Source organism: Micromys minutus, assembly GCF_963924665.1.
Source record: "Micromys minutus genome assembly, chromosome: 3".
Lineage (NCBI taxonomy): Eukaryota > Metazoa > Chordata > Mammalia > Rodentia > Muridae > Micromys > Micromys minutus.
The window spans coordinates 92123961-92139145 of record NC_137972.1 but is presented as its reverse complement, the minus strand read 5'-3'; the positions used below and the strand labels follow the sequence as shown (position 1 = coordinate 92139145).

At 49.1% G+C, this 15185-nt stretch overlaps 1 protein-coding gene across 1 annotated transcript in view; it reads right to left on the bottom strand.

Annotated features, from left to right (window-relative positions):
• EPAS1 (endothelial PAS domain protein 1) overlaps positions 1-14651 on the bottom strand; it is a 77889-nt gene extending 63238 nt beyond the window's left edge. The window contains exon 1 of the mRNA XM_080914563.1: positions 14086-14651. Coding sequence (XP_080770689.1) covers positions 14086-14111 — 26 coding nt within the window. The 5' untranslated portion in view covers positions 14112-14651. The remainder of the gene's footprint in view (positions 1-14085) is intronic.
• Between the last annotated feature and the right edge of the window lie 534 nt (positions 14652-15185).

Sequence of the window (15185 nt, the reverse complement as noted above, 5' to 3'; positions counted from 1 at the left end):
GTCAGCATCTGCAAACAGGAGGCCAGACCACTGGAAATCCCCTTCAGAGTGGAGCTAGCACCTCGAGAGCTTTGAGGGTGTCTCATCTGGTCCCCATCAGCTGGTTCGTTTTGGAGGTGGTAAGGCCAGAGATGGTCATCTAACCAGCTAATGCTTACCTCTTCTCAGAAAATTCACTAAGCACAGCACACGCTACAGAAGGTCCACACTTCAACGTGAGTGGGAGTACCGGGGTGGGACACAGTCGGGGCTGTGGAGCTAGGACCCTCACCCCAACCACATGGAGACAGAACCGGCAGAGTAAGGCAGTACCCACCCTGCTTCTGCTCCCGGCCTGACGTTTCTAATTGTGGTAAGAACAGCAGTGGCCATCCCCTGGGACTCGGCTGTTCATTCCCAGACGATACCAGCACACAATGGCCCTTACTTCTCTGGGGTAAACATTGCCAAATACGACAAACAATAACTCCGCCACAACAGAGAACTCCGGGGCCAAGAGACGCGCATGGGTCTTTGCAAATAGTGCGCGTTCAGGTAGGTGCTGCCAATCCCTGGCATAGTCATTACGCTCTAGCGTCTCAACTACCGCATCCATGTGCTAAAAATGACAATAACTTGGCGTTTACATCAAGACCAAGTATACCAGCGTTCATGTCACCCAGGCCGTGGGAAACAGCATGGGCTACACAGCAAGACCCTACCTCCGAAAACAAAAACAAATCAGCTTTAGGACAACGGTAAACTGTGCCAGTGAAAGCCCCAGCAATGTCCGAGCAATTAGTTCACTGGGCGAGCATGAAAAAACACCGAGATGCGCAGGCTCTGTCCTAAAGGCTGAGCCCCGAGGTGCTTGTGCAGCCGGCACCTTCAGTTTCGCCCTGGTAGGGGAGGGTTCGGCAGACAAAAGTAAACATGTAAATTACATGTGGGAATGTTTCGAAGAGAAATAGAACAGGGTTAGAGGCCAAGGGAAGGCCTTCAAGAAAGGCTTCCCCGAGGAGGTGATATTTAAGCTGAGACCGAAGGCTTGAAGTCTGCTGGCCAGTCTCCCGGGTGTGGCTAAAGGAAGAGCAAGCTCAGAGGTATGCAGTTCAGACTCGTCACAGTTGCAGACGGTTCTGTTCTGAGGCCAGAGCTGAGCGACCTGTCAAATGTCGTGGTCAGTGGAGAGCACAGCCAGGCCTCTGCATTCCAGGAGACCAAGGTCTCTTTTAGGTGTCACCTGTTTCTAGGTTTGTCATTGACTCTCTTTGGCATAAAATAACGCAACAAGGTAGAGGAAAGCGGTTACGGCACGCACATCCTTGGTTCGGTGTGCTACAGGAAGGGATTGTCATCCCTAACATAAATGCTGGTCTGTGCCCTCTCCTTCTCCACAGGTGAGGGGAAACAACCGAGCAGGAGAAGGGTGTGTGATCTGGTACTTATAAGGACTTTCTTCAGATTTACTGTCTTGGGGTATAGACTCAATGCCAAGATTGGCAAGGACCCACAGGTCCCAGAGCCCAGGTAGAGGGACCCACCCGTAGGAGGAGCCAGTCTGCAGGAGGTTCACTTTAAGAGGTAATAACATGCCTAATGAGTATATTGCTTTGCTCATTAATGACAATGCCTTCGAGGTTTGCACTTTATACTTTTCAAAGTTCTTTCCATTAAGATAAAGCTCACAAAGTGAGCGTTTAAATATACATTTAAAACACGTGGTCTTGCTGAGACATTGCCTGGCTTTAATCCCCGAGTCGTATTCAGAGAGAGCAGCACATACGTCTAGCACCCAAGGGAGACACAGAGAGGCAAAATCTCCATCCTGGGTCACACAAACCAGAGAGCAAACGAGAGCAGTCTTCCAGATGGGTGCTGGGAGCCAAACTCTTGAAAGCAGCGCTGAACTTCATGGGAAGGACTGCTTTGTCAGGGACACAGAACAAGAGCGGGTGGCCCTGACAGCATTTGGAATCTGACAAAACCAAAGTGAAGAAACACAGAAAGCTTGTGGTCATTCTGGCGCTGTTCACGGGTGAAAGCTTGTCACTCCCCAAAATAAACAAGGGTCCCAGAGACCCAACTCCAGGAGAATTAAGGTGACATCACCATCTTTGTACCCATATGAAAATTAAAAGGTACCCATTGATTTTGATAAAAGAAGAGATGGCTTGGAGTGGAGAGTTCAGTCACTCAGAGTCCCCCATAGCCTGGAGCGGCGAGAAATCACAAACCACACTAGCTTGAGTTATGCCCAGGCCCAGGCCCCTCACTGACCAAGGCCCGGCAGAACTTGCTATGAGTTCAAGAGAAGCAAAGGTGGGCTTTTTTGTTTGTTTGTATTGTTTTTATTGTTGTTGTTGTTTTAAGGACTTTTGACTTTGGAAAAGAAAACGGACACAGAGGCTGGTGGGATGGCTTAGCAGTTACTACTCTTGCGGAGGGTCCAGGCCCAGTTTGAAGCAACCACGCCCAATGACTCACAGCCACTTGTAATTCTAGCTCCAGGAGATACAGCCCCCTCTTCTGGCCTCTGCAGGTACCTGCACACATGGGTCACACATTGATGTGCATACACATACATCTTTTTAAACATTAAAAAAAAAAAACCCACACTTATAAAAGAAAACGGACGCACAGACAGGGAGTCATCCACTCACAGGCTGCCTGGTGTTGTCACAGGTGAACTTGGCTAAGGCTGTGGAAATGTAGATGCTACACTCACATTTATAGCATGGAAAGATCTGAGTTTTCTTAGAGCTCCCCTGAGGTCTCAGTCCCTGCATAAGGACCAGTCTGCATTGTGCTACAAAGCTCCACTGTCTCCTGTCCCTATCTGGTTCTGACAGAGTGACAAAGGCCCTCTGGCTCCCGAAGGCTCTTCCCTGGGTTAACCTGAGCCAAAGACTGATCTAACCAACCCGACCTGCCAGGACCAAGTGGTTTCTTCATTCTACAGCCACTGGGGGCAGAGCTAACGGTTGAGTCGTCACAGTTGTCATTGGACGGTTCCATTTGAACAGTAAACCATTTAGGAGCTGTTACCTCCATTGAAGTACTACTGGGCAGGGTAAACTAATGAACTAGGACCCGTTCCTGGCCTCCGCTGTCCCTGGCTGGGATCTTTGACCAACTCAGGGCCCACAATGTTTAGCTGTGACCTTAGAACTTTTAAATCCCCTCCCCCAGGGAAAGGGTTACACCTGCTTGTGGAGAGGAAAGGGCTCTGACTGTCCTACCCAGGTGACTCCGAAGGATGATTCTTTTTTTGCCCCAGTCTTTTGGTATGGTCAGTCACAGAATGTCAGATCTGGGTCTTAAGGAGAAGGTCACAGAACAGCTTGGCCAGAGTGTGCTGAGCAGGGTGTGGATAACGAGCTACCAGTAAAGACTAAAGATTTGACTCAGCCTTGGCTGTCTGGCTCCCTCCACACCCCAGGTGCTGAAAGGATGTCTTAGCCTTCTCTAAGGAGAAATGGCTAGAATAGATATGACAAATGGCCTGAGGCTTTGCCCTCTAAGTGAGAACATGGGAAGGAAGGACAAGGCCATTCTAGGGTAACAGCAAGCTGTCCCCCTTCAGGCTCCCATTCTGAACTCTAGCACCTATCACCCCCAAGTGTACAAGCAACGAAGAAATGTGCACCTGACTGAATGGTAGCCGCTTTCCTAAGGTCTATGGGTACAGCGCTTTGAGGTCATTGTTACGGAGGCCACCAGGGCACGCTCTGAATAGCTACCAATCTTCCCAAGAGGTAGGCCAAAGATGCCATCAGACCGACTTGAAGAGGGCCTGTCCCCAGACTCCCCAGCCCAGGAGCACTCACCAGTCCTGGGCTTCACACTCTGCTTTCTACCGCCTTGGGCTCGACCCTGCCTCGTCCATCCCCACTACAGCCTGCACAAACCCAAATCCCAATCTTCAAGACGGAAGTCTTCCGCATTGCTCTTCTCTCACAGCTCGTCTGCAGCCCTGTCCTTCAGACCGCCCAGAGCCCTCCTCCCATCCATCCTCTTCTCCTGGCTCCATGCTTTATCTGCACTGGGTTTCACTCCACAAGACGGCGACATCCTAAAGACGCAGCTAGGATACTTATCAGTGCCACACGCTGCCCACCACACTGGTTTAAACACGCCATCTGAAGAGACCAGAGTCATCAAAGTCCTTGTTGTGACCTTTCTGTGTAGCACAGTCTCCACATTAGTTATTAGGATAACCTTTAAGTGTGTACACTCAAGGCCAGCATCATCACAAACCTCTTCTAACTCGCACGGTGGTTATCAGATAAGGATGGGGTGAGCTGATCTGACGCAAGGTTTCTCAGCCTGTTTCCATCTCTCTCAACTAAGGTCTCCATATTCCTGAATTCCATCTACTAACAACAGAACACCTAGGATGGAGACAGAAAGCAAGCTTTAAACTTATTATGCAAAGTTAAAAATCCAGACATGATCAGATTAATAAATACAGGATTCCACCATGCACTGCTGATGGAAGGAGGCTCTCCAGGGAAGGCCCTCTCTGAGAACATTAGCATAACTTTCCCACCTGGCAATTTGTTAACTCTGGAGTTAACTGGGAAATTTACCTAGATCACTATGCATTCTTGATGTAAAGTATCAGCATGCTACCTGCCTGACCCTTGCATTTGATAGCAAATAATGATCACCTGGTCCATGCCTTGCCCTCCATTTTCCTTTCTTGTTCTTTCCAAACAGAAGAAATGAGGCTGGAGAGATGGCTCAGTGGTTAAGAACACTGACTGTTCTTCCAGAGGTCCTGAGTTCAATTCCCAGCAACCACATGGTGGCTCACAACCATCTGTAATGAGATCTGATGCCCTCTTCTGGTGTGTCTGAAGACAGCTACAGTGTACTCATACGTGAAATAAATAAATCTACAAAAACCAGAAACAGGCGAAGGGAAGTTATGTGGATGGAGACAGCTGAGCCCAAGAAAGTGGGACATCAACAACCCTGCTCTGTATTTATTTTTTTAATTGGCTGTGATTTCAGAGAGAAATGAAAAGGATCAGCGTTCTACCGGCCACATTAGAAAATCGGACATCCCTGTTCTCAAGCCACGTGCAACCTTCTGGAAAGTCAAGAACAAATAAAATGTCATTAGGCAACAAGGAAATATAAAATAGCAAATGGAGGGGGAAGTATCAGGGTGGAAATACGATGTGATTCTGTTAAAAGCTTAGGCTCGTGGTAGAAAAAGTGTGAGCCATTTGTGTAGACAGAGGGAAAAAGCATCCAAGCATGGGCTAACCCAAAGAACCAGGGATGAGTGCCACCTGTGAGGCAGAGGAACCAGCTAGTGAAGACTCAGGAGTGACAGTGAGTGGAACAGGTGGGAGAGCTAAAGGTGAGGGGTCCTCATTTCCAGCAAAGCCACCTGCCTCATAGCTTCCCTTTGGGAAGGACCTAGACTGAGTATTCAGCTAATCCTTGGGGGATCTTCAGAGTCCACATAGAAACCCCTGGCCACAAGGAAAATTTTGCTGTGCTCCCAGGACAACTTGAAGGCCTGAAACAGGGCAGTGCTGGCAGCATGTAAATGTCTCCTGAGAGCCGAGGAAAACCATATTGGTGCCAGGGTCTGGTAACTGGTTCCCACAGACCGGCAGATGACTCCAGCTTGGGGCCACAGTGCACTAGAATTCTCTCTGACTCCTTGACCACCACACGAGGGCCTTCACCAAGGGTGAGGCATAGTGACCGAGCCAAGAAAGTAAGTAGCAGTAAGAAAGCCAGAAAGAGAAACTGAGAGGACCTTGGCTTCTGTGCCACACCCGCCATTAATTCCCTTAAGTCCTGGGTATAGAATAAAAGATTTCTGCTACACGGGGATATAGTTACAATTGTAGACACTTTCTTGTCACCAGTGAAATGTGACCTTCATATTTTCCTTATCTTAATATCTAGGTAAACACTTGTTGTGCAAGTGTACAAATAAAGGTTCTAAAGGTGAAAGGCAGTGTGTTTGGTAAACCATGCTGCTCTAAGCCTGGGACAAGAAAGCCTTTTGGCTCTGTACAGGCTTTCTCGATCCCTTTACCCTAGACACCAAAATTAGCTCTATCGACCTCAGCCAGTGCTGGAGCAAAGGCTGCCATTCTAAAATAGCATCTGGGAACTGTCGGACACACCAGAGAAACACAGGGTGCAGTGGCTCACAGAAGCAAACCAAGAAAGCCACTTCATTGGGCTGATTAAAAAATAAAACTAGATACATAAAAAATAAGCATTATCAGGACTTCTGGAACTCAGAGAATCGCCCACATGACTTATTTTATATATCTTGATTTATTCTATTAAGTTTTTCTGTTTTCATTCAGAAGGCACTGTGCGGGTGTCACAGTTTCATAAAATATTATAGTGGTCACAGGGTCATAAAAGTATCTTTGCAATGGCTAGGCTTCAACCCCGAGTTTTACTTTATAAACATGCGCGGCCTTATTACTGCTCTAAAGCTGGTAGTTGAGAATTGATTTTTAAAACTTTGTTTTGAAAAGTAGGTGTAATTTGTTATTACTACATGGAATTCATAAGCAAAACCAAGTAACTCTGTGTGTGTGTGTGTGTGTGTGTGTGTGTGTGTGTGTGTGTGTGCTTAAAGGCACTCTTTTCCTGCAACCACGTATGACGTATTTTCCAGAACAATCTTTCTTAACACTCCAAAGTGCTCCAGAAACAGGAAGTCATAAAGGTAGGAAGGAGAGCTGTAAATATTTGCTGTAATTACTCATTAGTAATGAGGAGTTAGTGCTACAGTTTGAGTTGCTCCTTTGAGTTCCTTGGCTATGACCCCTCCCAACAAAACAACACAACACAAGACCAGGAGCCCGACGTGGTGTTCCAGGCCCAGCCTGGAACACGCAGATTCACTTCTAGGTTTGACCTCAGATAAACTGGTTCGGTTCTTTCTGCAGCTCCATTTCCCAAATGGAAGATGCTAACATACTGCCTTCTTTTCCCATCCCCCCACAGGAGGTAGGCAGTCAGGACAAACCTTAGGCAGTGATGAGAGGCTGAGAGTTTTCGGTCACGAGTAAAGTATGTGTGTTTGTTAACGGTGATATGCTGTCAAAAGACACAGACCCCTTCATGGCTAGACGTATAGTGGTTTAAATTATTACCAGTCCCAAACCATATACTATAGGTGATGTATTTTTAAGGGCTTATAAACCATCCTTAACTTTCTTAGATGGAACCTATGTATCCTCTTATTCTGAGCAAAATACTGACTTCCCAGTTAGAGGCCGACTAGCTGTGCACTTCCAACCAAAGGGAGACCAAGAGAGGCCACTGACACTACTCATTAGCATCTAAAATTGCCAGCGGCTGTGGCCCTGGCATTTGGGAGTAGCCAATATAGCAGTGTGGGTCAACCTCTAGAATATCATGGTCAATAGGGCAGCACAGTATATCTGTGTGTGTATCTACATGTTTGGTTTCATAGTCTAACCAGATGAAAAACATGAATCATCTGATTCTTACCTATGACATTTAATTCTTTTTTTTTTAATCAGAAGTTGTCACTAGCATGGTGCCTGCAATGAGCCACTGGGGAGTATAGGAAAGTCCTAAAGGACTATTTCCATGAGTGCTCTTCAGTGCAGAGTCATCATACAGGCACGCGCGCGCGCGCGCGCGCACACACACACACACACACACTTCCATGTGTTTGTTTTACTTATCACAAGCCATTCATTCTGAAATCTCTATCTGTATGAGAAAGTATCTGCTTCCTAGGATCTGTCATGCCAACTACTGATAACTTTAAAGGACCTGTGCTTTCTGGTAGGCAACATTATACCACGGAAGCCTGGAGGATGGACTGGTGGCCTCCAGAAACAGCCCGAGGCTATAAGCAAACCAGTATTTCTTGAGCTATTAGGGGAAAGAAGGGCCACTCAGAAGTACATAACTCTCTGACCATGGCTACGCTTAATCTCTGGTTCTGGGGATCTCAAAGGACCTCTAGATTTCTCTCAGTCTAAGACTTGGCAGATCAGTTTTGTCTTTCAGTAACGGGACCAGAAAAATGTTAGCAAATCACACACAGACTCTACTTGAAAACTGCAAGTGTTGCTAGCTTTGTATATCCAGACATGCCCCTCCCTGTTTCCCTCCCTCCCCACACCTTACAACTGTTTCAGGGCAATCAAGGTTTGTGGCAAGGAAAGTCCAGAAGATCTCAAGGTTCTTAGTACATGGCCTGGGGTGCTCACATGAGAAAGGGCTCTATGAAAATATGACCACGACAATCATAACTACTTTTTATCCCCCCATCCATCCTTCCTGTGCTTGCAATTTCAAAAGATCAAAGGAGCCAGAGGAAGTCCTGTACATCTTGATTTGTAGACGGTTCTTCAGAAGCCACGGAAGAAGAGCTCCTAACAGGTCCCTCTGCACAATGGAGTCCGAAGACTGAACAGGGCTTGAAGTCTTGCCATCAACAAAGGGTGGGAAGAAGGCTTTGACCTTCTAGGGGCATAGAGAACTATCTCCTGTTCTAGCTGAGGAAATATCCTTGAGTTTCAGGAAAGGCTTTGGGTCTTCAGTTCCTGCCTGTGTGTGAGGTTTGGTACAAGGGACAAGTCACGAGAAAAGTCATTATAATAATTATAAACACAGCAACAAAAGAAGTTATCATTTATAGAGTGCTTACCTCATTCAGACATGGTATTAAATGCTTTATAGGCCTCTTAGGTAAGACCAGGAAGCATGGAACAGTGGGTGAGAGTGTACACTTTGGAGACAGGATGCCCAGGTTGACTCTCAGCTCTTTCCTACTGCCTGTGAGGATGGGCAGACCCTTGCTGCACCCGAGTTCCCATCGGTGAACTGGGGATAATAACAGGGCTTATCTCACAGGGTTGTTACAAAGATTAACAACGTTAATCCTTAAAGTTCTGAGGACCAGGCTGGCACAGGAAAGCTGGGTGCTCAGCTTTCTGTCTTGTTCTCCTGCCTACATAGCTCATTCTCCTAAGAAAACGTCCATTTCTGGGGTTCAAAAGAATTTCCAGATAGCAGGGGGTAAATGGAAAATGTGAGTGTAAATTTCTTTTTATAGGCACTCCCTAAGACAAGACAAGACATTGAAATGTAGGAACAGAGAGCCTGTAGCCTTGAACTCAGGGAGGACAGTTCTTGGCTGCTAGACAGAGAAGCAGGAAGAAGGCATTGCTTCTTCGAGATCACACCACCTTTGAAGCCACCAGGGGCTGAACAAAGGCTAGGAGGTGGAACTCAGTGGAAGAGAATGCTTTCCCAGCCTGTACAAAGCTCTGGATTTGCTCTTCACGAAGAGGAGAGATTGAGATTATGCTAAAACAAAACAAAACCCCAAAAGAACAAAACAGACACTCCACAGAATTTTAGAGATTGAATATTAACTACCCCGGAAGACCATTTACAAAGCTCAGGGAAAAGAGCCCACCCTCCACCGCCGCCCTTCCTTCTCGGCCTTCGTGGAGTCAGTCAAGGCCACTGTTGACCCCAGTGGGAACAGAAACCTCCAGTTGTCACTGTGGAGGCCTGCAAGTGACCTCCCTAAAAATTCTTCACCCAGAGCAAGTGTGTACATCAAGCAGTTAAACTTGATAGTCCTTTTTCGCACGTGTATCAAAGTTCATGGTGGGGAACATCATGAAGCCTCCATGGTTTTGTGTACACCATCCCGAAGTCCTAACTTCTACCACCAACTGTCTCTGGGATCCAGTTTATGCTGGTGTCAAGCATCTACCCTTTATCATCTCGGGGACACTGAGCCAGCCTCCTCACTTACACCAGTGCATTTCAATAACGGTGTATAGTTACCACGTGAAATGCCGCTCACAGTTTCTTTAGCTTCAGATATTTGAACCCTACAAAAGAAAACTCCCATGAGTGGCTGGCACCTGAGGCTTCTTGTGTGGTCCCCCACCCCCAGTCAGACCAAGCAATTGAAAAGTACTGAACGGATTCCCCATTTCTTAGTTTGGGGCGTTGTCTTTCCAGACTAGGAGTACTGGTTACTGTCCTGGTTAGTATCTCGGCTGAGTATTATCAAGAGACTTGCGGCTCTGGAGTGAGCAGTAAAGAATAGGAAGGCCCTGGGAGTGACACGGGAAAAGCTTGTGCCACAAAACTCTCCTTCGGACCCAAAACTAAGGAAAGATCCATCCAGATAAAAATGGAAGAGGAAGCTACAATAGTGACATAGGACAGAATCATTTTTGCTTTGCTGTTGCTGATTTTAAAGCAAGTAAATGCTGCATAGAAAATATTTCCTCAAAAATGGAAGAGCCTCAATCTTGAGGGAGGTAATTCCAAACACAGCAGGCCAAAGTCCTAAGCATTAAAAATTACCTACTTGGTTCCTTCTGTGTCTAAAGGTTTAACAACATTGCTAGAACACTGGGCATGCCCATGGAAACACACACATACACAGAGGCAGAGAAACAGTGGCAGAGAGGCAGATTTACAATGTAAACAAAGTAGACTGTTTTCAGCTCATGGCTTTCATCCCTGTGAAAACGCCTAATCATGCCAGGCAATAGCCTAGTGGCTGTGGAATGTTCTCTACTTCACAGAGCATCTTGCTACATCCAGGAACTGAGGAAGGTCCTTGCATTGGGTTTGCTTCATACCAAGAGTAGTAGGGTTTGTTGCTTTGTTGTTGTTGTTGTTGTTGTTTTCTAACTGAAATAAAGGAAAGGTACTCAACCAATGGATTCAGATTCCCCAATGTTTGTAGCTCCCAAGAGCAGCGACACTGGCTGGTGGACATCATTCCTGCCTCGGAACAAGGCTCTTGCAATTCTCTAGGAAAGTAAACAAACCTCTGTTTCAAAGGTTCAGGGGTCTGCTGGAGGGGGTGATGGTGGTGGAGGTGATGGTGGTGGTGGAGGTGGAGGGGGTGATGATGGTGGAGGTGGTGGAGGAGGTGGAGGTGGTGAGGGTGGAGGTGGAGGAGGTGGTGGTAGAAGTGATTGATGGTGGTGGTGGTGGTGGTGGTGATCTGCACTAATTCTTTGGAAATTCTCACAGGCCAGGCATGTCAGGGCTGGGGGGCTCTGATGGCCACATGCTAATTGACTGTAATGAGCCAACTTTCTGATTCTCATTAGCACTCGGAGTCATTTTACCTTCCTTGGGCCTTATCTAGAAAGAGGCAATCTGTCTCTGGCTCCCATGCTTGTTTATAAAATAGTCTTAAAGCCCCACAATAAAACTGAAAACAAACAAACAAACAAACAAAATCCAAAAACAACCAAAAAAAATCTGATGTCACCACATTAAAAAAAAAAAAACAAACAAAACTAAGAAAGCCATCTGAAGACAGTTTAGACACAGGGCTGATAGTATCATACCCTGCTTCTCCACTGGGGTAGATTTTGGGTAATTCTACGAAACTGTTGTCAAGTGCTGAAGAAACACCAACTAGAAGATAAGCTTCCTTCGAAGCCTATCCAGCCTCGTCTCCCTCTGCTTGCAAAACTGACAGACTTAGGGTTTATTTTAACAGAGGAACAATTCACTCCGCCACAGAGAAGCCAGCCACAGTTAGGAAACTTGAAGGTCCAGGTATCTCCAATTCCTTGTTCCTCTCTGCCCTGGCACCAAGTACCAGAAGCACTCCTGAAGGATGTTTGGACCAGAGTCTGACTTTGGGCCTGGACTTGGATTTTTGGCCATCCAAAGACCCCACTTCCATTTATCTTAATTGCTCTGCTCTATAGATCCCCAGCTGAGAGCATCCACATTTAGCTCTTCCTAGAATCTGGAATCCTGCTGTGTTGATGAGAACTCAGCTTCACCAAAACTCAAGCCAGCTCACGGTGCTCCCCAGTCTGCTAACCAGCCACCAATGAAAAGTTCTGCTGCTAACTATTATAAATGAATATATCCACCCACACAGCGTAGTTTGGGACTAAAACAAGCCTTCTGGCTTCTCGAGGGGCTGTGTCCAGAAGGAACAATACACATGTTCAGTTATGCTCTGGAGAAGAAACAGCCCTTGAAACACTAGTGGGTGGTATCACCAATCTGGGAACCCTTGCTGCTCACATTGATTTCCTGAAGCGCTCTGGGAGGCTTTGGGCCACCATTTAAGGGACATCGACTTTCAATGCCCTGCTTCACAATTTTTAACTACTTGTTGATGCTGCAAGAGAACCAGCCAACTCAACCAGAGTTTCAAAATCATTATCCTGACAGGCATCGGTCGGCTGACACTCATAGGACTCTGGACAACGTACACACTGTTTGCCCAGTTTTTTGGTAACACACGCGTGTGAACACACACACACACACACACACACACACACACACACACACACACACACCCTTCAGGCCCCGCTACCACTGGAGCACTGCACTACAGGCAGCAGATTCCTAGGAGGTTCATAGTCTGTGTTACACTGGTTTTCTTAAAGTGGCTGCTGTTGTTGATAATTTGTAGTGTCATTACACAACGTTTTTCGCGGCTCCAACTATACTCTCTGCCACAGCCTGTGCAAAGAGACGCTGTAAGCCCTGTATGAGAAAGCTTTCCCCACTGTCCCCTGGTTTTCCCAAGGATTGATAGACCTAAGAGCAAGATGACTCTTCACACTGATTACTGTCAGGCCTCATCTCGGGCAAATGCGACAGTGACCCATAGGCACCGCAGTAAGAAAACGTTCAGTAAGTTCCCCTGGCTGCTCTCTGCTGTCCAGCTGTTTTGATTGTTTGCGATTACACTCTGGTTTTACAGCTTCAACTGGAATGTTAAGTCTTTTCTCTTGCTTCTCTTCTCTACCCTCAAAGGACACAGAACCTCGGGGCTGTTTGGTGGGCGATAATGGGGAATGTAGACCTGGACTCAATACCTTCCCCCTCTAGGGATCCTCCAGCGCAGGGCGCGGGCGCCAGGCCAGGACGGGTGCTATTCGCTGGAGTTTATCAACTCCTTATCGGTGCCCTGAGGTGGGAGAAGCCGCTTTCGACTGTAGGATACACAGTTCCTGGCTCATGTCCCTAAGTGGAAGTCCAAACAAAAAAGCCAGTCTGCTCGAGGCTGAGTCTTCACCGCCTGTCCTTTCCAGCCTGGCCGCGGATCTCCCGCAGCTCGCGCCACTCAGCGGTCACGCGTTCGATTCCGGACACGCCAGCTAAGTCGCCGCGGATCGCGATGCTGGAAGCTCTAGCCCACGGCAGCACCGATTGAAAACTGAGCAAAGTGCCAGGCGACCAGCTATAAACTTTTGCAGGAGGCGAGGATGTACTCAAGTCTGTGTGGACGCATGGTGCGCTCTCACCTCGCTCCGAGAGAGCTGGGTGTCATGTCACCAGATCCGGGGCAGTTTGGAGGAGGCTCGAGGGCAGCGCGAACTGTCCCGAGTTGCCTCTCACACAGTGGCGAAAGATTCGTTTTAGCGGCTGCCCTTCTCTGACTTAAGAATCTCGGAGCGGCCGGGTGTCACCGTCCTCCCTCTGAACACTACGACACCTGCCCCCGCAGGGCAATTCAGGTCACTCGCTCCCCACTCTCTGCCGAAGTATAGGTGGAGGGTAAGGTTAAGGGGGTTGAACAAATTTGGGTGCCGACTGGAACAGGACCCTTGGCCGTGTTCTCGTGCCCCCGGGTTGTAGTTGCGCTTTGCCCTCTATCCCTTGCTAGTTTGGGGCGCAAAGGCCGCATAGGAGCGCGCTTGGAAAGACCTGGAGGGTCTTAGGAAAAGAAAGGCGTGTCTGCTGCTCCAGCGCGAAAACCCTGAGAGTCCAGGGCATCATCCCAGAAACACTCCAAACCCCTGGCTGGGGAAGCTTGGTGCTCTAGGGACGACCGACTTTGGCAGACGCCGCGGAAGCACCCCTGACCTCCAGGGCCACCTCTCCGCGTCTCAAGGTCTCGGATCTATCTGGTTTGCAGCTCTTCTGCGAAGTCGCAGCTCCGTGTCCCTAAAGGCAGCACCTTCTCGGCTACTCAAAACCCCCAAGAGCGGTCCTCCCGCCTCCGAGACCTTTCTCACCACTCTAGCAACTACCCGGGTCGCGCCCGCCAACGCGCAGTTCGGCCAATGCCTGGGACCAAGTCGGTCGCCAGCTCCGACGCCCGCTTACCTTTTCTTCTCCTTGTCAGCTGTCATTGTCGCCGTGGCCCTCCGAGACCCGGAGCACCTGGGTTCCTTAACCCCGTAGGGGCTGCAGCCGCTCTCTCTGCTGTGGCCCTCCGCAGCTCTCTTTCGCTCAGGCAGGTGTGAAAGGTCGTTAGTGCTCACAGGTCCGACAGTCCCGCACAATCAGGTGGAAGTTTGCGGACGGCAGGCTAGGTGCGGAGGAGGAGGGAGGAGAGGGGTGACGGGGAGGAACCTGCAGGAGGAGGCGGGGCCGGGGAAAGGAGTGGGAGGAGGTTGTAAGACGCCGAGAGAGAAGCGACAAGGGACCTGAAGTTCCGTTTATCCCAGAACAGGAGTCACTTTTCTGGGATCTGACAAAACAAAACCAACCAACCAACCAACAAACAAACAAAAAGCCCGTGGCTCGAAGAGAGCAAGTTGGAAAAAGAAAATCCGGGGGAAGGCGAGTGCGGCCGCTGAGATGACCATACAGTCTCAGGACACTGCCGAGGATTGTACGGCCGCCTCAGGAGAGCTGGAGCGGAGCGCTGCGGACTCCGGAGCTGTGCACCAGCCGCTCTCGAATGTCCGGCCTCCTCGGCTACCAGCCCACTTTAAAAACTCGGACGGCCCACCCGCGGGAGGGCGCGAGGAGTGCGGGAGTGGGACAGCGGGCCGGGGGCGGGGCCTGGGCGGGGCGCTAGGCTAGCTCCGCCCCCGTCCGCTGGCTGCCTGCCCCAGCTTCCCACCGCGTCCCGGCCAATAGGGAGGCGCGGCCACAGCCTCTGCCCTAACCCGGTCCCGCCCCTTTCTCTCGGGCAGCGCTCCTCCGGCGCCCGCCTGCCCTTCCTCCTCCTTCCGCAGGTCAGCGACTTGTTTTTGAGGTCGCCGGTGGCGAGTAACTATATGGGACTCCGAATGGAGGCGCAGTTAGCGCAGGGCTGAGTTTGGCGGGGATCCGCTACCCAAGTTCGGAGTATGCCTTGGCGCCAGCGTCCTTTAAGCCTCACTTTCCCCCTAAGAACCAGGGCAGGAGCGCTGGGTCGGAGGTCGCGCGCGCAGCTAGGGCGTGCACCCAGCCACCCACCCCCGCTTCCGGGTGTA